A 23137-nucleotide genomic window follows, 5' to 3' on the forward strand; every position below is an offset into this window, starting at 1 on the left:
AGGATGGCATCAAGCTTCATGAATGTTGTTGGTGCTGCATTCATCCAGGCAAGTAGGGAATATTCCATCACACTCCTGACTTGTGCCTTGTAAATGAGGAACAGGCTTTGAGGAGTCAGAGGTGCTGCAGGATTCTTGGCTCTGACTTGCTCTTACAGCCACTGTATTTATATTGCTAGTCCAGTTCAGTTTCTGGTCAATGGTAATCGCAGAATATTAATAGTGGCAAATTTAGTGATGGTGATACCATTGACTAACAAAGGGTGATGTTTGGTTTCTCTATCATTGGAGTTAATCATCGCCTGGCATTTGTATGGCACACAGTTACATGTTGCATTTGGATATTGTCCAGTATGTTTTAGATTAGATTTCCCACAGTGTGTAAATAGGCCATTTGGCCCAACAAGTCCACACCGACCCTCTGAAGAGTAACCCACCCAAACCCATTCCACTACATTTACCCCTGACTAATGCACCAAACACTATGGGCAATTTAGCATGGTCAATTCGTCTGACCTGCACATCTTTGGACTGTGGGAGGAAACCAGAGCACCTGGAGGAACCCAGGCAGACACAGGGAGAATATGCAAACTCCATACAGACAGTCACCCAAGGCGGGAGTTGAACCTAAGTCCCTGGTGCAGTGAGGCAGCAGTGCTAACCGCTGAGCAACTGTGCTGCCCCTGTTGCTTCAGTATCTGAGGAGTTGTGCATGTTGCTGAACATTGTGCAATCATTGGCGAATGTTCTCACTTCTCACCTTATGATGGAGAGAAGGCCATTTTAGATGGTTGGGTCTAAGACACTACCGTGAAGAACTCCTGCAAAGATATCCTGGAGTTGAGATGGCTGACCTCAACAACTACAACCATCTTTTGCTGATGCCAGGTATAATTGCAATGAGTGGAGAGTTTTCCCCATTGACTAGCATTGCTCACTTGACGTCAGAGGTAGTCACGCTCACCTCTGGAATTCCGTTCTTTTGTCTCTGCTTGAACCAAAGCTGTAATAAGATCAGGAGTTGATTGGCCCTGAAAGAAACCAAACTGTACATCAGTGAGCAGGGTTATTGTGATCCTTGATAGCACTATTGATGACCCCTACCATCGCTTTACTGATGATCAAGAGTAGACTGATGGAACAGTAGTTGGGTGTGTGGATTTTGTCTGCTTTTTGTGTACAGGACATAACTGTACACAGGTAACGTTGCATACTCTGGAGTAGATGCCAGTGTTGCATATTGGAACAGCCTGACTAAGAGAGTGGAACACACTTTCTTTACTCAGAGAATAGTAGGGGAGTGGAACACTCTGCCTGCAATAGTAGTAGACTTGCCACATTTAAGGGCATTTAATGGTCCTTGGGTAGTTATATGGATGAGAATGGGAAAGTGTAGGTTAGATGGGCTTCAGATTGGTTTCACAGGTCAGCGCGACATTGAGGACCGAAGGGCCTGGACTGTGCTGTCATGTTCTATGTTCTATGTTCTAGTGGCAAGTTCTGGAACCTTCAGTACAGTTACTGGAATGTTGTTATTCAGATCTGGAATGCACTACCTGGAAATGTATTAGATGCAGGTTCAATTGAGGTATTTGAGTGGGTGTTGGATGATTATTTAAATAGAAGTACAGTGCAAGGATATGGGGAAAAGATAGGGGAATGACCCTGATTAATGAAGCCTATTTGGAAAGCAATACAGATGGACTGAATAGTCTCCTAATGCACAACAACACCTCTGTGATTCTATGAAATCCTTACTGAGGAGTGGAACTAAGTCACAACTAGACTACTCTTTGAAAGAACCAGCACAGGTTTGCTCAGCCATGATGTCCCCTTCTGTGCTGTACTTTCCTGATTCTATGTATATCTTTATTTTCTCCTCCTTTTACTCATCCTTTGTGGATTCTAAAATATATAAATCTGATATAGGGGTAAGGATTTTGCATCAAGATTAGATTCTTCTCCAACCTGCCATCAACAAAAATTAAGTAGGTGTGAGGGCTGTCCCTGAGATGTTCCATTCATCATTCTCTCCAGCAAATTCAAAGCACATCAGTGGTCAGATGGTTCACTTCGGGTGAACCAGCTCAGCTTACAGGTATTACAAACTGACTCAGTTGTTTCATCCAGTAAAATACAAGGACCAAAATCTGTCCAAGCAAGCCCCATTGAGCACTACTACTGTAATTTTAGCCTGTTGTTCAATACTAAGCTTTCCACACCATTGGTTGTAAATGCAGCTAACCAGTGTCTGCCCTCATCCTGTGCTAGGTTTACTCCCACCAGCCACTTTAATTGGAGCAAACTACAGACAACTGCTTTGTCTACTGGGGGTGAGGAATATTGATTACTGGTTGAACTAGAGGAGGCTTTTGTTTTGAAGAAATAGTAATTTATTGTATTTTAGTAGATAGTTATTAGATTAAATTCGATTCCCTACAGTGTGGAAGCAGGCCCTTCGCCCAACAAGTCCACACCGACCTTCCGAAAAGCAACCCACCCAGAGCCATTCCCCTACATTCACTAATGCACCTAACACTACGGCAATTTAGCATGGCCAATTCACCTAACCTGCACATCTTTGGACTGTGGGAAGAAACCGGAGCACCCAGAGGAAACCCACACAGACACGGGGAGAATGTACAAACTCCAGAAAGACAGTTGCCCGAGGCAGGAATTGAACCCGGGTCCCTGACACTATGAGGCAGCAGTGCTAACCACTGATCCACCGTGCCACTCCTAATTATGGACTACATTGAATGGCAGGCATTGTGACAGAGTCTTTGTGGAGGACCTGGCTGTCTGGGCTTCTCCTCCAAGATCTAAGCTGTTCTGTCCATGTGTCGATATGACATCATTGTAATGGGTGGTACCATTTCTACTCCTCAGAATAACCCTGCCAGTCTATTTTAATCCCATATACCTCCCTCCTCCCCCAAGCATTGTTAATATTGTAATTATATATACAAATGTATCACAGCCCACACTGTCACCAAGTTTCTGGCTTTACAAATTCATCCAACTGGACGTTTTAAATTCTACTGAAATGCATTCTTCTCACTCAGTAGTTTCCTGATAGAAGACCATTGTCAGTAAGAGAATCAAAGACAATTTGAGGTCAGTGGGTCTCTTTAAACTGGAGGGCCTTTAATCTCTTGGATTTCTTTTGCGGAGGATGTCTTCCTTGCAGAAGCAGGTAATTGATTCTTTGCAGTATCTTGAAGTTCTGAACGGCAATTTGTTCCTTGCAGGACTTTGAATTATTGATCATCTCTCCTCAATGATGGCTCACGTGGCATTATCTGTACGATATGTTCAATATATATCAGCAGGTTTTATTCTCAGTCTGACTATAGATTTGTGCTGATCCAGGTAGACTCTTTACTTCAACTTGTTGATTAGTTGACACACTCATTCACCCTTTGCAATTACATGACTGGTGAAACAAATAATTTCTTTTCCCCAGTCCTGCTGTTTAAGGGTTGCTTCTGGTTTGGCAGGGTCGCTGTTTTCTTGAACTTGTCTTTTTCTGAATACAAGACTGATGTTCTCATGTAAAAGGGCTGCATTGTCTGCAGTTTGTTCAAGCACAATATTACATAACCCGAGTGATGCAAATCACTTCCTTAGGTTGCATCTTTCCAGACAGAGAGAAAAGTTTGTCTTAAACTTTTCAGAAGGTGGCAGTATTCTTTAACCAACAGCAGTTTCCAGAGCACTGCCAAACTGTGGGCAGCATGGTAGCTCAGTGGTAGGCACTGCTACCTTACAGCACCAAGGACCAAGGGTTGTTTCCAGCGTTGGGTGACTGACTGCGTAGAGTTTGCATGTGTTCCCCATCTCCTGTATGGGTTTCCTCTGGGTGTTCCGGTTTCCTCTCTCGGTCCAAAGGTGTGCAGGTTAGCTGGATTGGTCATACTAAATTGCCCTTAATGTCCAGGAATCTGCATGCTCGATGGATTAGCCATGGTAAATGCAGATGGGATGCTTTTCAGAGGGTTGGTGCAGACTCGATGGGCCAAATGGCCTCTTTCTAAACTGTTAAGATTCTACATGTGGCTTACATCCTCTGGCATAATTTATCATCATCAATGACCTGAATGACTGTCCTCCTTACTTTTCTCCTCTCATTTGAAAACTAACAAATCACTGTTTAATAGTTCATGACCTTATGCTGGAATTTGGATGTGGGATTTTCCACTCTCTCAGGTGGTGAGAATAATGCCAGGTTTGTTGAGTTACTCGTGTGTGAGTTCAAATATCAGATTCTCACTGTCAACATAAACTTTCACAATTAGATTCTTCCTCAGATGCAGTGATCACTTTCTCACCATCAGATGACTTGGAATGAACTTCCCTTTCCCATTTAACTTCCGTTGAAACAAAATATTTGACACTTCAGAAACTTGAGCGCATGAACGAAGCATGTACCCGATAACTTTGCTTTTTGACTTCCAGTCCAGGTGAATACATTGCTTTGACTGTTTTTACTGAAAGCTGGTTCTCACTTTCACAAAATGTTTACAGCAACTGTCTCCATGGGGTCTAACGCAGGATCTTGTTATGACTTGCCTTGGCTCCGATTCTGGTACACTCCACTATCCTACCTGACCTCGTCCTACAATTTTTGATGGTGACCATTCCCCTGGCCACTACAATTAAACCAATTCCCACACTTGAGATGCCCACAGCCTCAAGGACGTCATATACTAACCCTAAAACTCCACCCCCACCCAGCCACATTATCTGGGCTCTACCTGAGACTGACCATGGCTCATCCCTGGACAGACTTTGCAATGACACTCCCAACAGTACGCAGCCATCCCCCAGACAGAATTTGCCAAGCTATCCCAACTAGCAGGACTTTGCTTGATTTCCAGGACTGACCCTGGGCTGCAATAGTGTTGATCCTTGGATTTGTGTTGAACCAACTGTGTCACTGACCATGATGTGGAGGTGCCAGTGTTGGACTGGAGTAGACAAGGTCAGAAGTTACGTGACACCAGGTTATAGTCCGACAGGTTTGTTCAAAATCACAAGCTTTCAGAGCGCAGCCCCTTCATCAGATGAAGTCTCACTAGTCTTGGCTAACCATCCAGACCTTAATTGACTGACTTGAGTCCACCTTTGCCCATGATGCATGCCTCCCCTTTCTCTTTCATGCATCATCATGCGGTATGTTTGCCATGTAAACTGTGGCACATGCAACACTCCGACAGTGATTCAGCGCCATGCAGCAATGTATACTCCCTCTTCGACATTGATGCTTCACTGTTTCCTACACTAATACGCTGCCTGCCTTGCTTTCAGTACTGATGTGCTGTTCTGTCAGAAATGTGTGGGGGGGTGGGAGTGTGTGTTGAGAGTCGGTGGGTCATGTCAAGCTAGAGATATGGGGGAGGGTGATGTGGAGGTGAGTGGGGAGAGGGGTGGGGGGGTGTAATTTGGGTGGTGAGGGTGGTACGGAGGTGCAGTTATGAGGAAGTGGTGTGGGTGTGGTAGGGTTGGGGACTTCTTTGGGAGATTCTGAGGCAGGGACCCTCTCACTGCGTCACTGGGTTCAACACAAGTCTGAGAATCATACCAAGGTCACATTGACTCCAGAATAACTCAGGAGGATGTTCCAGCAGAGTGTAATGAAGATTTACCAGACTGATTCGTGTGTTGGCAGGATTGACGAATGTAGGGAGACTGGATTGATTAAAACTATATTCACTGGAGCCTAGAAGAATGATGGAGGGTCTCATAGAAACCCATAAAATTCTTACAAGAACTAGACAGGGTAAATGTAGAAAGGATGTTCTCGATGACTGGGAGTCCAGAACCAGGAGTTTCAGTCAAAAGATAGGATAGGCCATATAGGACTGACATGAGGAAAAATTTCTTCATCCAGAGAGTGGTGAGCCTATGGAATTTTCTGTCACAGAAAGCAGTTGTAGCCAAAATATTGAATGTTTTCGAGGAGGAGTTAAATATAGTTCTTAGGACTAAAGTGAAGAGAGGATGTGGGGGAGAAAGTGGGAACAGGGTATGAGCTGGATGATTAGCGAGGACCATTAAACTAGTTGAGCAGGCTCGAAGGACTGAATGGCCTACTGCTGCTCCTGGTTTCTACTTTTCTATGACTGTTTGTTGGACCATCTTACATGAAGTCAAGATGACTCATATCAAAAGGTGTATTGACAGACTCAGCGGTAATCCAGCTACATTAGATCCCTTCATGCACCTGTGATGTTGGTTCACCCTCTCTAGACCAACAGCAATTCAGAATTAGATAGAGCGCGTACAGCATGGGGCACTGGCCAAGTAGAGTCTCATCGCTGTAAGATCATCATCTGAAGCTTCATGGGGAAGGTGTCAGGAATAAAGAGGTCAGACCGTGGACTTGCAGTTACTATTCTTACAGATCGCTGAAAGCAAGAAACAGCATGGCAGAGATAAGTCTTATGATTCTCTTGCGATCGATCATGGTACAGTGAATGAACTCCTGCAGGACAACAATGACAACTGCAGCAACAGCAGCTGCCAGAGGGCGGGAGATGGAGCTGGCCAACAACCACTGTATCAAAGGAGAGTTTTCACCTGAAACCAACACCTGGAATGGACAGTTTCTTTTATGAGGAATGATTGAACAGGTTAGGCTTGTATCCACTGAGGTTTTGAAGGCTATGAAGTTATTTGATTGAACAGGTAAGATCTGAGGGGTCTAAATAGAGTTCCTTCAATTTCTCCCTCTCATGTGTTCCCCAGAATTTTCCCTGTTTCTGATTGTGAGGGATTTGTTTTCATTAATCCTTTTTTCTCTTTGTATACCTTTAGAATCCTTTATGATTAGTTTGTATGTTCCCCGCAAGCTTACTCTTATACTCTATTTTTCCTTCTTATTGAATCCTTTGGTGCTCTTGTGCTGAAATCTAAATTGCTCCCAGTCTTCAGGTCTGCTGGTATTTTTAGATAATTTGAAACCTTCTTCCTTGGATCCAGTACTATCCTTAATGTCCCTTGTTAGCCATGACAGGGCCATCTTTTCCATTTTATTTTATGCCAAACATGAATGAACAGCAGTTCCAGTTCCTCCAAGGGCTTGTTAAATGTTTATTATCCCTTTAAGTTATGTTTCCCAATTTATTGTAGCCTGCTTGTGCCTCATACCATCATATTTTCTTTATTTAGATTTTGGCCCCTAGTCTCAGAATCAACTCTGTCACTCTCCATCTTTATGAAGGGGCCTCAAACAGATAGACTATCAATTATTCTCTTCTCATTACACAATTAACAGTTTGAAATGAAACTTGCCATAGTCCCAGAAGACCTAGGACTGCTCTCTCAATTGTGAGAGAGAGAGAGAGAGAGAGTTAAAAATCACACAACACCAGGTTATAGTTCAACAGGTTTATTTAAAAGCACAAGCTTTTGGAGTGTTTCTCTTTTGTCATGTAGCTGTGGAGCAGGACCATAAGACACACATGTAACAAAGAGGATTGATGAGGGCTGGTGGATGTGATCTATATGGACTTCAGTAAGGCATTCAACAAGGTTCCTCATGGTAGACTAGTTAGCAAGGTTAAATCTCATGGAATACTGAGAGAACTAGCCATTTGGATACAGAACTGGCTCAAAGGTAGAAGACGGAGAGTGATAGTGGAAGATTGCCTTTCAGACTGGAGGCCTGTGACCAGTGGTGTCCCACAAGGATCGGTGCTGGTTCCACTGTTTTTCATCATTCATATATATGATTTGCAGATGACACCAAATTTGGAGATGTAGTGAATAGTGAAGGTTACCTCAGAGTACAATGGGACCTTGATCAGATGGGTCATTGGGACGAGGACTGGCAGATGAAGTGCTGCATTTTGGAAAGGCAAATCAGAGCAGGACTTATACACTTAATGGTAAGGCCCTGTGGAGTGTTGCTGAATAAAGCAACCTTTGAGTGCAGTTTCATAGTTCCTTGAAAGCGAAGTCGCAGGTAGATAGGATAGTAAAGAAGGTGTATGTTATGCTTGTTTTTATTGTTCAGAGCATCGAGTATAGAAGTTGGGAGGTCATGTTGCGGCTGTACAGGACATTGGTTAGGTCACTTTTGGAATATTGTGTGCAATTCTGGTCTCCTTCCTATTGGAAGGATGTTGTGAAACTTGAAAAGTTTCAGAAAAGATTTACAAAAATGTTGCCAGGGCTGGAGAGCTTGAGCTATAGAGAGATGCTGAACAGGCTGGGGCTGTTTTCACTGGAATATTGGAGGATGAGGGGTGACCTTATAGAGGTTTATAAAATCATAAAGGGCATGGATAGTGTAAATAGATAAGGTATTTTTCCTTGGGTGGGGGAGTCCAGATCGAGAGGTTTAGGTGAGAGGTGAAAAATTTAAAAGGGACCTCAGGGGCAACTTTTTCACGCAAAGGCTGGTGTGTGTATGGAATGAGCTGCCAGAGGAAGTGGTGGAGGCTAGTATAATCACAACATTTAAAAGGCATCTGGATGTCTAGAAACTGATGAAACTGAACCTGGAGCATTGATAGCAAATTTAGTGCCTTGCCTAAGGAAAGGTATGCATGCCAGAGAGTGTATGCAGCAGAGATTCAGCAGGTGGGGCTGTCCTATGAGGAGACATTAAGGAGACTGGAACTGTATTGTCTAGCATTTAGAAGAATGAGAGGCAATTTCATAGAAGCTTGGAAAATTCTTGAAGGGATACATAGATTAGAGGCAGAAAGGAGGTTTCATTTGATTGTGTGATTTAGAATCAGGAGACAATCGCAGAATTTTGGAATAACATATGGAAGAACTTCTTTACTTAGCAGGGTGATAAGTCTTTGGAATCCAACAGCCAAAGGCTGTGGAATCTGAGTCATTAAATAAGTTTAAAGGGAGAAATTAATGGATTTCTAGTTATCAATAACATCAAAAGATATGGGGATATCATAGCAGATAATCAGTCATTACCCAAAATGACAGAACAGACATGAGGGGCTGGATGGCCGAAACATGTTCCTGCTCATATGCTGCGAAGAGAGTACCTATGGCCAAGTCTTTTATTTGGAGAAAGTGGATTCAAAAGTAGGTAAACATTATTCAAAACTGACCTCCTGTGCCTGTATTCACCATACTACTGCACAACAAGGAATATTGGTAAGCAGAAGCCAAATCCAAAGGACTATGAAATAATTAATGATTCTTTCCATTTCTGTGACTTTTTGTACATAGGATTGTAAATATTTTCATTGCAGAAACCTCCAATGTAAAAGGGAGATATATCATGTATGTTGGACTGTTACTTTAAGACGTGACATGATGATAACATAATCAATCACTTTAGAGAGAAGCTGCTCAGTCTAGCTTGCTGCCCTGTAAAGTGAACATCTCATATAATAAAGCTCCAGTTATTGTTAAACACTTTGGCCTTCAACCCTTCTTGAAACCAAACATGAACCTTCTCTGGACTGGCAGTAATGCCAAAATATATGCCCTTAGGTCAGAGGCCCAAAAGTGTTCACAATATTCCAGCTGTGGTTTGACTATGCCTTGTATAGATTTAGTGAAACCTGCCTACCTTTATACTTTCTTTTCTTTTGAATTAAAGAACAACATTCCATTTGCCTCCCCATTACCTCCTGAACTTGGATGCTAGTATTTTTTTGTGATTCACGCACAAGGACTTTTAAATCCATAGATGTGATAGGAAAGTGAACACTCTCTGGTGTTTGAGTATTGCAATGTGATGTTGTCAAGTTAGATGGGATTGTATTTTTATTTATATTTTTAATCTCCCCTCCTACCCTCCAAACCTCCCCTGATCTTCTTTTCTGATCGTTCAATTTATACAGGAGTGTTAAATAGAAAAAACTTGGCTATTCTATTTCATCCTCTTTTCTTTCACACAATAATCTTCTGCTTTATTGTGAAAACCAAATCTGCAACATTGTGTGCTTGAGTTTCAGTGTCAGAACACCTTGTTAAATAAAGAAAAAAGTACAACACAGAAATAAAATAGGAGTGAAACATGGGTAATAGTGATCCACACGCATTACACACACTGCCAGAATTGACCTTAAAGAATTTTGAGTATTGCTGAACTAAGACACTGTTTGTCAAAGCTTTTCATCTTGCACTCATCAGGACAATTCACAGAAATACCAAAGTAAAGGGAAAATAACATTTGTACTGGATGAGAGAAAAGTTCTTATTGGTTGGAAAATGAACTCTGACTGGCAAAAGCTATTAATACATTTCTGTTCTTGTGTCTTAGGTTTTGTAACTTGCCTCTTATGTGGTATATTAAACTTGTGGACGCAAGAATCTCCATTTATTCATAATGATGAAATTAATATTACATTAATTCTGCACTACTCAAAGTCTCTTAAACAAATCCCAGTTTACAGAAGTATTGTAGACATAGCAGTATAAATTAGATTACTTACAGTGTGGAAACAGGTCCTTCGGCCCAACAAGTCCACACCGCCCCACCGAAGCACAACCCACCCATACTCCTACATTTACCTCTTACCTAACACTACGGGCAATTTAGCATGGCCAATTCACCTGACCTGCACATCTTCGGATTGTGAGAGGAAACTGGAGCACCCGGAGGAAACCCACGCAGACAACGTGCAAACTCCACACAGTCAGTCGCCCGAGGCGGGAATTGAACCCGGGTCTCTGGCGCTGTGAGGCAGCAGTGCTAACCACTGTGCCACCGTGCCACCCATACTAGAACCTTTCTTTTGTTTGAATAGTTTGAGTTTAGAATGAAAGTATTTTCAGTTATAAATCTGTTAATTATGTGGCAGAATTGGGTGTTCTCTTGGCAATGGGTTTGCAGATGTTGCAAAGTCAGAGGACAGCCTATAAAATGTCTGAGGACTCAACATTCAGATGTGTTATGTCGAACCACTGGGACATTATCATTGCACCTCAAGTGCCCTTTGGTGGGATGGCAAGGCCTAGACCCCAGTTGGGCCCCTAAAGCTATTTCATGAATATCTTTAGAGTGGTTTCCAGCTTCAGCTGCCCTCCTTTCTATTATAGAGTCGTAGAGTTTTACAGCACGGAAACAAATCCTTTCGCCCAAGTCGTCAATGCTAACCAGATACCCTAAATTGATCTCGTCCCATTTGCCAGCATTCGGCACAAATCCCTCTTAAGCCTTCCAATTCATGTACTCAAACAGATACCTTTTAAATGTCGTAATTGTACTAGCCTCGACCAATTCCGCTGGCAGCTCATTCCATATGCGCACCGCTCTCTGCGTGGAAAGGTTGCCTCTCAGGTCCCTTTTAAATCTTTCCCCTCTCACTTTTATCCTATGTCGTCTAGTTTTTGTTGTAAAGTACATTGTCCAAGATCTTGCTCAGTAATTGAATGTTGTAAGTGAAGGCAAAGCCCTGTAGGGAGTCTCCCAACCAAAACCCAGAGATGGACTGACATTTGACAGTATTGTTGCCATCCTTAGGCCATTCATTCCTTTCCTTGACTGACTGTCCATCACCAACCCCAGGCTCCCTTGCCTTTGCTACTTCACTCGTTCACACCAAATGTTGCGCATCACCTTTAACAGGTGCCACAAGATTTCTGCACATCTCTGATTTTATGTTAAAGGTGGAACATAATTAAAATAAGACCAATGTGAATGAGTATCCATGGCATGCAAATGCAATTCAAACAAAACCCACTACAGGACAGCATGAAGCCCAGCACACTGCAAACATGTTGCTAACTCAATCTCTGCATTTCAACTTGGTATTACGAAATACAAATTTTGAATCTCAGTTTTAATTCAGTGACCTGACATGTTACATTTCCCTCTCCAAAAGCTCCATAAAATCCCTCTATTTATTTGGTACTATATAAAATCACAAAGGAAACCATTGTAAGGCAGCAGCATCAATTGGACTATCAGTTAAATCAAAATGAATTTTGGTACCTCTTGGAAGAATTTCATGACACAACACTACTCATGTATATCCACATATTTGAGTACCCAAATAGAAATGTTTATAGTTAAAATCAAAGGTAATTTATTTAAATCAGAATTAGTGTAATGGCAATAATATTGCTCAGTATGCTGTCAGTTGATGTTGTACAGAATTATAGGATAAAGGCAACATACCGAGGATGCAAATTATAGAAGAAGAGTTTATACTGATCTTTTTTTCAAAGAATGGGGTCCTGATCTCAGTTGTATGAATGCAAAGAATATATGAGTTTTTTCATTTTTCTCTACTAATTTTCTCCTCATCTAAAGCTCTCTCAGCATCTCCTTCCCTGGGAAGTGTCTTCCTTGCTAGGCTACAGTTTCATGCGCAATGATCACTCAAGAGTACCTCACACAAGTAACTATTATTCATGAGTGAGCCTTCACTTTGGAAAACAGCATGTCATTGTAATTTTCATGAGTACAAGCCCTTTGCAATTTCCTTTGCTAAACCAGGGACATTGTCGTGCTGCACTTCTCTAACTCAGATTCCCTAACTTTGCAAACTTCCCTAATTTGAGAATCTCATTTAACTTCACCTTCACCAATTGGCCTGTCAAAGGTGCAATGTGTTTACGTCAGTAATGGGAGCAGTGATCACTAAACTATCTTTTTAGAGATGAAGTCCTGTGTTCACACTGATGTTATTCTCCACTATATTATGTGATATTACTAAATGAGATATATTCAGAACAGATACAGTATATACAAACCTGGCATCCATGAGCTGGTGTGGCCAACAGGATTGCATTTGCCCACAATGTAAACCATGGCTCTCATAATCTCGTAACTGGCACATCCCTAATTTATTTGGCAATTTATCATTGCCATCAAGCCAGCGGTTTAACTTAGTTCAATAGAGAGTGTGGGAGAGCATGATAGGCTCAATACCAGACATATCTAAAAATCAGTTGCCAATCTGGTGAATCTACAATAGACTACATTCATGCTAAGGAGTGAAAGCAATGTGTGATATTTAAATGAATCCAACAACTAATAGATCAAATCATTGCTTTATAATTCTGTAAGATTCAGTTATAAATGTTGGGAGACAGTTAAATAAGCAAGTGGAGGGGAAGAAGGCAAAAACTCAATAAACATCCCACTCTCAGTAATGTGGGAGCCCAGCTTTCAGTTCAAAGGGTAATAAAAAATTACACAGCCTCAGCACCAAAGCTGGAACATACTTGATATTTATGGCTTGTATTTATATTTATTTAACACAAGATGCGTAAATGGGTGTAAGGGAGATATGACTTTTCCAATAAACTACTGGGATCTCTGCCTGCGTCAATCTAGTGTGCCTTCTGAAAGTTAACAAAACAGGGTTAGCAGAGACTTAAGACAGTGCGCATTCTTCCTAGTTTGGACTGAAGGAAAGCTGTACAGCTAGGAGGGTTATGAAGAAAAAAATGCTACAGAAGAATTGATTCAAAAGGGTACAAAAACAATAAATTTAAAGAAATGTGGAAGTCAGGGGAGGGGCACATTTCCATCAGGGATTTTTCCAACTTATTGCTCTCACATTGACAGAAGCCATTGTGAAATGGAATCAATGGATTTCTCTGTGGGATCTCAGATGATTTATGATAACAATTCCAGCTGAATGCATTAAATTTATACATCCTGGTGATATATGTCCTTTGTTGATCACAGTCTCCACAAATGTCAGATACTTTAAAAGCCAGTCAAGTCTGGAACGCCAAGTCAGACCATCAGTTTGGAACAGAATTGTCTGCTATTATAGCCATCATCTTTAATGGAAACTTGTATGTCGCTATTTAACACTATTATGTTGCTATTACGACTCTATAATAGAAAGGAGGGCAGCTGAAGCTGGAAACCACTCTAAAGATATTCATGAAACAGCTTTAGGGGCCCAACTGGGGTCTAGGCCTTGCCATCCCACCAAAGGGCACTTGTGGTGCAGCGATAGTGTCCCAGCAGTTTGACATCACACATCTGAATGTTGAGTCCTCAGACATTTTATAAGCTGTGCTCCAACATGGCAACATCTGCAAACCCATTGCCAAGGGAACACCCAATTCTGCCACATAATTAACAGATTTATAACTGAAAATACTTTTCATTCTAAACTCAAACTATTCAAACAAAAGAAAGGTTCTAGTTTATACTGCTATGTCTACAATACTTCTGTAAACTGGGATTTGTTTAAGAGACTTTGAATAGTGCAGAATTAATGTAATATTAATTTCATCATTATAAATAAATGGAGATTCTTGCGTCCACAAGTTTAATATACCACATAAGAGGCAAGTTACAAAACCTAAGACACAGGAACAGAAATGTATTAATAACCTTTGCCAGTCAGAGTTCACTTTCCAACCAATCAGCACTTTTCTCTCATACAGTATACTGTAAATGTTATTTTCCCTTTTTGGTATTTCTGTGAATTGTCCTGAAGAGTGCAAGATGAAAAGCTTGATAACAATGTCTTAGTTCAGCAATACTTAAATTTCTTTTAAGTTCAATTCTGGCAGCATGTGTAATGAGTGTGCGTCACTATTACCCATATTTCACTCCTATTTTATTTTTTACTTTTTTCTTTATTTAACAAGAATAATGAGAATTTAATGAGAATTCTTTCTATCTATATCATTCAAAGTAGATTTGGATGGTTATTTGAAAAAAGATTCTTCAAATGGAATAGAACAGATACAGCAACAGCTTAGAGTGGACTGTACCAGTTGGAGAGTTAGCTTTGGCAGAGGAATGGTTGCACAGTAAATTTCCATAATTCCGAGTAACATCCTTTGCCTATGTTTTCTCTGAAACAAGGAATACATTCAGAGCCCCTTTGTGCAACCAACAGCTGTGTTACAACTCCAAAAGCTGTGATCTGCTCTCAGTTTAAAAAGAATCAAGTTCATAATGCCTGTCAATTAAATAACTAATTGTGACAATAATAGGAAGTGAAGAACTGTGGATGCTAGAGATATGAAACAATATGAAGAGTCACCAGGCTTGAAACATTAAATCTGCTTTCTTCCCACAGATGCTACAAGGCCTGCTGAGTTTCTCCATTAATTTTGACAAATTGAAGGAATGAGAAAAAGATGCAAGGTCAATTATGGTTCTATATTTCCATCTTATTAGCTTGAAAATGAAAATATATTTAACTTGTGGATCTGAAAACCATTTGCTTTTGGCAATTTCTTTATCAATAGAAATCAATAGATTTCTGTAACTTTAGAGACTGATGTGGATACTCATGCAAAAAAACTTACAACTCTATTTATATGTTGCACTTCTCCGTATTTCTTTCATGTCCAAGTTTTTGAGAACATTTCTGAGATGAAAGCAAACAGACCATAATGGTTTTCCTGCTGTCTTTGACTCCTCTCTAGTAAGGTTAAAAAAAATGACATGTCCTTAACAAAATGCCTGGAGCTGTTCCCCAACTGTGAGTGAAATATAGTTTTTGGATCATCAGTTGTTTTCTATCTTTGAAATATTGCATTTATTTTTAATCAATCTGTTCAGATGAGTTATGACACATTGCTCAAGTAGGTGAGTCTTGAACCTAAGGACTGCTGGGCAATAACAGGTTTTTGAAAATTTTAAAGCAGATTATTGATCAGTTTCTTGTATTTTATACATTTAGTTTGAAAAGCACTTTGGCCACAATTATTCTGCAGCCAAGGTCATTTCAGCAGGACAGAAGATAGGTGATCTTGCTACGAATGACAAAATGCCAAAATTTCTGTGGTTATGCTTTAGAATTCCAATCAGTATAGTACAATGCAGCAGATTGCACCTACACAGGATATATGACAATAACATTGAACTAAAACCAGCATAATTGGTTAAGTATATTTGACAATCCTGTGAGAGACAATTGTAAGGGATGAGAGAGAGGAATCTAAACTAGTTGTAAAACTTCAGAAAAGTAAGTTCAATAGACAAACATAATGAGTAGAAAATCATGAACTGAGTTTGTGAATCATTGAAGTTTGTAATTTTGAACAAAATGTGAAACCTGGTGCTTAACCCAAGAAAAGTTAATTTTTTAAAAATTAATGCTAATGCTAATCATTTATGCCTATGATATGACATATAAGCTTTACCAACCAGTAAAGCAATATTTTAGATTTTATCTCTGTAATGTTACACTGTCTCAAGAATAAATTTCCTAAACGAGTGAAGAAGAATGCACAGTGATGATTTTCATGCCAGGCTGCAGGGGAAGAGTATAAATGAATAATAGGAGAATGTAGATACTGAACAAAATAATAACTGATTGCTTAGATCATCCTCTGAACATCTCCATTTACTTGTTAGTAAGCTACGTAGAATGCAGATGTTGCAGAAGTGTGCAAGCTTGGGAGCATTTTCATGTCCCTTTCATGTGACATTCTTATGATCATCAAAAAGCTGCAACTGCTGAATACCATGACCTCAATGAACACTGGTTCAGTTAACATTATTTCTCATCCCACGTGTGGAGACGCAGGTCTTCAAATCAGGAAGTAAAATAAGAAGCAGCAAGATCACAAGTGAGTTATGGTTGACCACATTACGGAAGGCAGTTATCATGTGATTTTTGCCAGTTATGGCATTTTATTTAAATACTAATAGTAATTTAATTAATTTAATCTTATCCTGAGGCAAATTGTTCAATTACCTTTTAAATGGATGATGTTGGCTGCACCTTTTAGCTGCCTGCATTTAATTCTAACTTCCCTGGAAAAGAGTGGCTAACATTGTGAAAATTTCTGTAAATGAAGATTTAAGATAGTAGCCCTCAAACTTTCAAAATCGTCCTCTTCCCTGTTTGTCTTGATGATCTCTTTATATGTGACGTGGCATTATCTGCATAGTCTTGTCTTCCTGGACTCCTTTCCAGTGACTGAGCAGTGTCTCCAGGTCTTATTGTAAAGTAAGCTTTCTCCTTTCTCCTTACATTCCTATCAGTCAGTCATTGGTTTCAATTAGTAAAAACTTAAAAACTATAGTATAGCAGAGAGGCAGATTATTTACAAGATATTCCATTCTTCCAAATACAGCCTTGCCTTGTAGCCTATTTGCAAAGACTTGCCGTTACATAGTACCTACTAAGACCACAGGACATTCAAAAGTACTTTTCAGCCAATCAAATACTTTTGAAGTCGAATCATAGTTGTGCAAAATGTGGTAGCCAAGCAGCACAAAGCAAGCTCCCATAAACAGCAATGTGATAATGATCAGTTAATATGCTTCTGTGACATTGATTGAGGGATAAATATTGGCCCTGAGATTCCCTCAGCTGGAACAAGGTATGGATACGTTCCACAGGTTCACCATCCTCTGGCTGAAGAAATTCTTCATTACCTTAGTTCTGAAGGGTCATCCTTTCACTCGAAGGCTGTGCCCTTAGTCCTAGTCCCTCCTGCTAATGGAAACATTTTCTCCACATCCACCTCTATCCAGGCCTCTCAGTATTCTGTAAGTTTCAATCAGATACCCTACCCGTCTCATCCTTCTAAACTCCATTGAGTACAGAGCCAGAGTCCTCAACCACTCCTTGTGGGACAAGCCCTTGTGATCATTCATGTGACAATCCTCTGGGACCTCTCCAAGGCCAGCACATCCTTCCTGAGATACAGATCCCAAAACACACAATATTTTAAATACGGTTTCGCCAGACCTTTATACAGTCTAAGCAGTACATCTCTGCTTTTATATTTTCGTCCTCTTGAAATGAATGATGTCATTGCATTTGCCTTCCTAACTGCCATTTGAACCTGCATGTTTAACCTTAAGAGAACCCTTAAAAAGGATACTGAAGTCCCTTTGTGCTTCAGATTTCCAAAGCCTTTCCCCGTTTAGAAAATATTCCATGTATCTTCTTCCCACCAAAGTGCATAACCTCACGTTTTCACCCTTTGTATTCTATCTGCCACTTCCTTGCCTGCTGTCCTATTCTGTCCAAGTCCTTCTGCAGCCTCCCAGCTTTCTCAACATTACTTGTCCCTCCACCTATCTTGTGTCATCTGTAAATGTAGCAATAGTGCCCTCAGTTTCTTTGTCCAGATCATTAATGTATAATGTGAATAGTTGCAGTCCCAACATGGGCCCCTGCGGAATTCCAGTAGTCACTGGCTGCTTCTTGCACCCCAGCCAGCTCAGATACAGACAATGTTACTGTTGGAAAGTATGGGAGCACAATTTCTGAGCTCCTGTCTGCGACAGTTCTGCAGCTGGCTGAGGAAGATCAGGTCAGGTCACTGACACTCAGAGAAGGGTGAAGATGCGGCACTTGCTCAGCCCAACACAGCAGTGGACCCTGTGGTGTTAATAATCAGAGAGTTCACCCATGTGCACAGGAAGGAAGAGGAGCTGCAGGCAAGGATGTGGGACACAATCGTTCACATGTGCTTCAGCCATCAAGACACAAATGCCCCAGGTAACCTGACCAAACTTCCAGGTGACAGTGCACCATTAAGAAAAGATAATGTTTGTATAATTTTAATCGTTTTGTTCCAATCTGTTTGTTTGAGTCTCTGTGTAGCCTTGGATGCAATTATGCCAGCATGATGCCTATCTTCATAACCATACAGGATGTACCATGGACCAATGTCTATGTTGAGAGCCTGTTGCAACTTGCGGAAGCAAGAGTAAGAGACCAATGAGTCCTGCTGACACCACTGCCCTTCATCTTGTTACTTCACTGGCCTCTTGTTCAAAAGTGTCTGTGTGAATGAAATGGTCAGAGATGCCTGGTGTAGACAGCTATGCAGCATGGAGCCAATGGTGGAGATTAGGGACAGCACAGGTCTGGGTCCTGTCCAGTGCACTGATTGAGTCACTCACCCTTCCCACTCCAGCTGTGCACATAGCCATTTCTTCCTTATTGCGTATCTTTAATTTCCAGAATGGTGGAAGATGAATGTGAGTGTTTCTCAACTGGTGGCTTCCAACCTCTGCCTTTTACATGTTGGTGAAGTCCTGAGCATCCAGGTGCTTTTCCTGTGTGCTTTACCCTTCCTGCTAGCCCTTCCATTCTCATGTCCTTACCCAATCCACCTACATGAGCTTGCATCTGCACACCTTTGCCCCAGCTCCTGGCATATGAGCTGATCATGCCTGATTGGTCATACCCTCCTTTCTTTGAAGCCAGACCATGAATGAACCTCCCACCTGCATGACGTCCTTCCCTACCATACTTACAAATAGTGTTGGCCCCCCTTCACAATTGTTATCTCAAATCTAACAATACTGCCCTCCTTATTTTCAACCGCAGTCCATCTTAAAGAACTGTTCTGCCAGGTTAAGCAAACATAATTACAACAATGATAACAAGCTATGAATGTGATCTATCTACATGATGAGATTTAGATGGAGCCTTAAATCAGAGTCATGCTCACTTCCAAAGACATATCATGAGCTCAGAGCTATCTGTTACTGTTTTCAGCAATCCACTGGGAATGTGGTGAAAGATGTCCTTTAGCAAACATGACTTCAGTCTCCTGCTTAATGTTGGCATGAATTGCAAACTGATGCTGCTGATATTTGGAAAAAGTAGAGGCAAAGCTATCCAGGACTATATACTGATTTTGCCATTGCCTCATTGGCCATGGCAACTTCATAGACCCAATTGCATGAGGCAGCATAGGTACAAAGGGGGCCTCCTCCTGAGCTCCTTATGTATAGTTGCTCTGAGAATTGCACGTTTCTCTGAATCTACTATCATATGAAGGAGGATAAGGATTTCCACAATCTGGTGTCAAATTGTCCTTATGCTTGTTGCGGATGCTCCTCCCCTTTACATTAGAATAATTGATCAAAAATGGTTCTCTTAAAAGAGAACTGCCAGTGCTTGCTCTTCACTTTAAACTTCCTGAATTTTGTCTTCTCAATGAAAACAAAGAAAACCCAGCAATTTTGAATCATAATCCAATTGAGAAATATCAGGAAATTACCTTGACAAATATTGTGGAGATATAAATTAAGGTATGTTACACTGTCATTTTAATTGAGAATGCATGAACCAATTACACCACAGGACCCTAATGTAAATATATCGACCAGCCCCCTACCTGTTTCAGCAGGAAGGTTGATCACCAACTTATTGCTGGAGGCCTGCCCCTTGTTCAGGTATTGAATTATGCAAAGTTTCTTTCAGCTGACTCTCACTGCTTGGAACATACCAAGGAAAAGGGAGAGAGAAATCTACCTGAGAGCTCAATCATTTCTCCACGTTATTGCTTTGGTGTGAAAAAAGGTCATCCAGAAAGCTATGTGGAGTTTTAAGTATGCTGATTTATTACCAGTTAATTATTTAATACATCCAAATTACACACAGAAATGCCAATCAGTAAAGCTATTTTAATTTCATCATTTTTAGGCCAATTTCTAACTGGAATTATATTACTAAGCTGCTGAAGGGTATTAATAATTTCTTATCAATGCTAAAATTCTATAATAAAACAACTGCCTTAGTAGAACTTTCAAAAATTTGTTTCTATATATTTTTTAAAAAAGTAAGACCTATACTACGTCACTTCACTCCTGCTTGCCAAATAAATCTTCAATGAAGGCTATATAGTTGATGCTCGTCACTTTCTTAACTGGGAACTCTCCACTCCCAGCTTTGTTAACCTGAAACAGCAAACAGCAGGAAGAAAATATCAGTTCAGATTCTACACAAATATCCAGAAATACAGCCGGAACTTATGCAATCTGTTCTCACCTATCCTGATTTGACTTCTACATTAAATCCTACCAACTTGCTTTCAATTTTAGATATTGGATTTGGATGAATCCACCAAGTCAGTGCAATTGTAGCAGTCTCGAACTCCTCCTCAGTCAGTATGAAGGCTGCTGTAGGTCATCTTCATACCTCGCGGGGATGGTTATTGAAATAATTGGGGCAGGGTGCTCAAATTATCTTCCCTTTGTCTGAGAAACATGTCCATCTGAAGGGCCTCAACAGACAGCACACATGCCCTTAGCTGCTGAGAGTTCCATTAAGCTTTATAAAAGCATAGTGGATTCTTTGTAGCCTTGGAACTTGGACAGAGGGGAGTGGATAACAGACTCTCACTCTCCCTCCTTTCCCTGCTGAAATGTAGTACACACTTAACATTGGGCAAAATCCAGTACACATCAGGCAATCTGCTTACTGTGCACTGTAGAACTTGATAAGTTTGTTTCACAGTCAGTTTGGGGACTACTTTCTTTTGTACAAAGAGAAATGTTATGAGAGGATGTAAAACAAGGGTAATGTCAGTTAACTCACTTGTTTGGGCTACAAAAGTGGGAGTATTTTAAAAATCGTGAAGTGAGGATTCAGGGCCAGCATGTTCCTCTAAGAGTTAAGAGCACGGGGAGCAAATCCAGAGAACTCTGAATGTCAAGGGATATCGAGAGTTTGATGAAGGAAAAGAAGGAAGCATATGTAAGATGTAGCACATTAAAACAGAGGAGACGCTGCAAAAGCTTGAAAAGGAAATTTGGCAATTAGAGATGGGCCACCAAATACCTTTGGCAGATAGGATCGAGAAAAACCCCAAGGCTTTTTATAAGTATATTAAAAGTAAAACGATCACCATGGAAAGAGTGGGACTTATTAGAGACTAAAGGGGCAACTTGCGCATGGAACCAATGAATGTGGGTAACATCTTAAATGAACATTTTTCATCTGTATTCACAGAGGAGAATGACATGTAGCCGGGTATTTCATTTGGGATGGTGAGGTTTTAGAACATGCTAAGATTAATCAGGAGAAAGTATTAGATGTTTTACATGTGCTTATGATGGCACTTCAGATAGACCCTGTCTGCTCTGTTTATTTCTTTTCCATTTTTTTCTCTTTATGGGTCATTTGTGTTTTTTTTCTCTTCTTTCTTCTTGGTGACATCCTGAACACCCGGGACACAAAGTCCTCCTTTCAGTGTGGACTTGGACTCATGGCTTTGCAAGGACTCAGCGAGGTGGCTTCTCAGCCTGATATGGTGGCATCCCGACCTGGTGTGGTGGTTTCTCAGCCTGGTGTGGTGGCATCCCGACCTGGCGTGGTTATTTCTCAGTCTGGTGTGGTGGCATCCCAACCTGGTGTGGTGGTTTCTCAGCCTGGTGTGACAGTCTCGCAGCCTGGTGTGGCTGTCTTCAGGCATAGCAGGTGCTGGCCTGGTGTGGTGATCCTCCTGCCCACTGTGGTGATCTCCCAGCCCACCATGGTGATCTCTCACTGGTGCAGTATGGCAGTTTCTCAGCGGCATGTGGTAGTCTCCTGGCAAAGCTTGGCGGTCTCTTGGTGGCCCGGAGTCATGGTCTTTTGGCAGCCCATGGCAATCCTTTGGCCTGGCATAACCTCAGCATGGACTTCCAGCCTTGATGTGATTTCAGAGGCCCCTCTCTGCCTTGAGAGCTGAGAGATGAAGCCCAGTGTGGGTTATAGTCAAGGCTCAGTGTGGGCCAGAGGCTAGGTGCCAGTTGGACTGAGTTGGAAGAATTGTTGTTCTTAACTTCTTATTCTTCTATTTTCTAATTTATTTCTACAATCTGTAATGCTAGACTTCTTATTTCTTTATTTTCTATTTTCTTTTCCAAAGAACTTGTACTGAAGAATTTGTACCTCGGTACCTTGTACTGAAGATGGCACCATAAGTGGTGACTTGTAAACTTCTCACTGTACTCAGGTGAGTACATGTGACAATTAAAATAATTAAATTCAATTCATTTCAATAAATCCCCAGGTCTGATGAGATATATCCCAGGTTGCTGCTGGGGCTTTGTGAACATATTGAATATTTCACTGGTTGCTGATGAAGTGCGAGATGACTAGATGATAGCTGATGTGGTTCCTTTGTTCAAGAAGGACCAGAGGTCCGAAGGGAAGGTGAATTTTAAAAGACTTACTTCAGGAGTTCAGCGTTCTTCACCTTTATTCGGCACCAGTTGGAGTGGGAGGAGCAACAGCGAGGATCAGAGGCCCGAAGGGAAGGTGAATTTTAAAAGATATAAAGGTTTACTTTGTGTATTGGCGGAGCGCACACTAAGCAGGAGTAGACACAGGGACTGCTGGGTAAGTGTGGCTTTATATTTGGATGGTTGCTTGACCCGAAACACTACTCGGGTAGTATCTCCCACCCGTCCTCCTCCTCTAACCAAAAGGGTTCTGTGCGCCAATTGGTAAGGTGACTGGTTTCTTTATTTTTT

The 23137-nt window shown here is 41.1% G+C and overlaps 1 protein-coding gene across 2 annotated transcripts in view; it reads right to left on the minus strand.

Annotated features, from left to right (window-relative positions):
- Nucleotides 1-20238: 20238 nt before the first annotated feature.
- Nucleotides 20239-23137, minus strand: part of efhc2 (EF-hand domain (C-terminal) containing 2) — a 122629-nt gene continuing 119730 nt past the window's right edge. For both annotated transcript variants that reach the window (XM_043700860.1, XM_043700858.1), the window contains one exon: nucleotides 20239-20575. In XM_043700860.1, coding sequence (XP_043556795.1) covers nucleotides 20480-20575 — 96 coding nt within the window. In that variant the 3' untranslated portion in view covers nucleotides 20239-20479. The remainder of the gene's footprint in view (nucleotides 20576-23137) is intronic.

This window comes from Chiloscyllium plagiosum, chromosome 12, assembly GCF_004010195.1.
Source record: "Chiloscyllium plagiosum isolate BGI_BamShark_2017 chromosome 12, ASM401019v2, whole genome shotgun sequence".
NCBI classification, from domain to species: Eukaryota; Metazoa; Chordata; class Chondrichthyes; order Orectolobiformes; family Hemiscylliidae; genus Chiloscyllium; species Chiloscyllium plagiosum.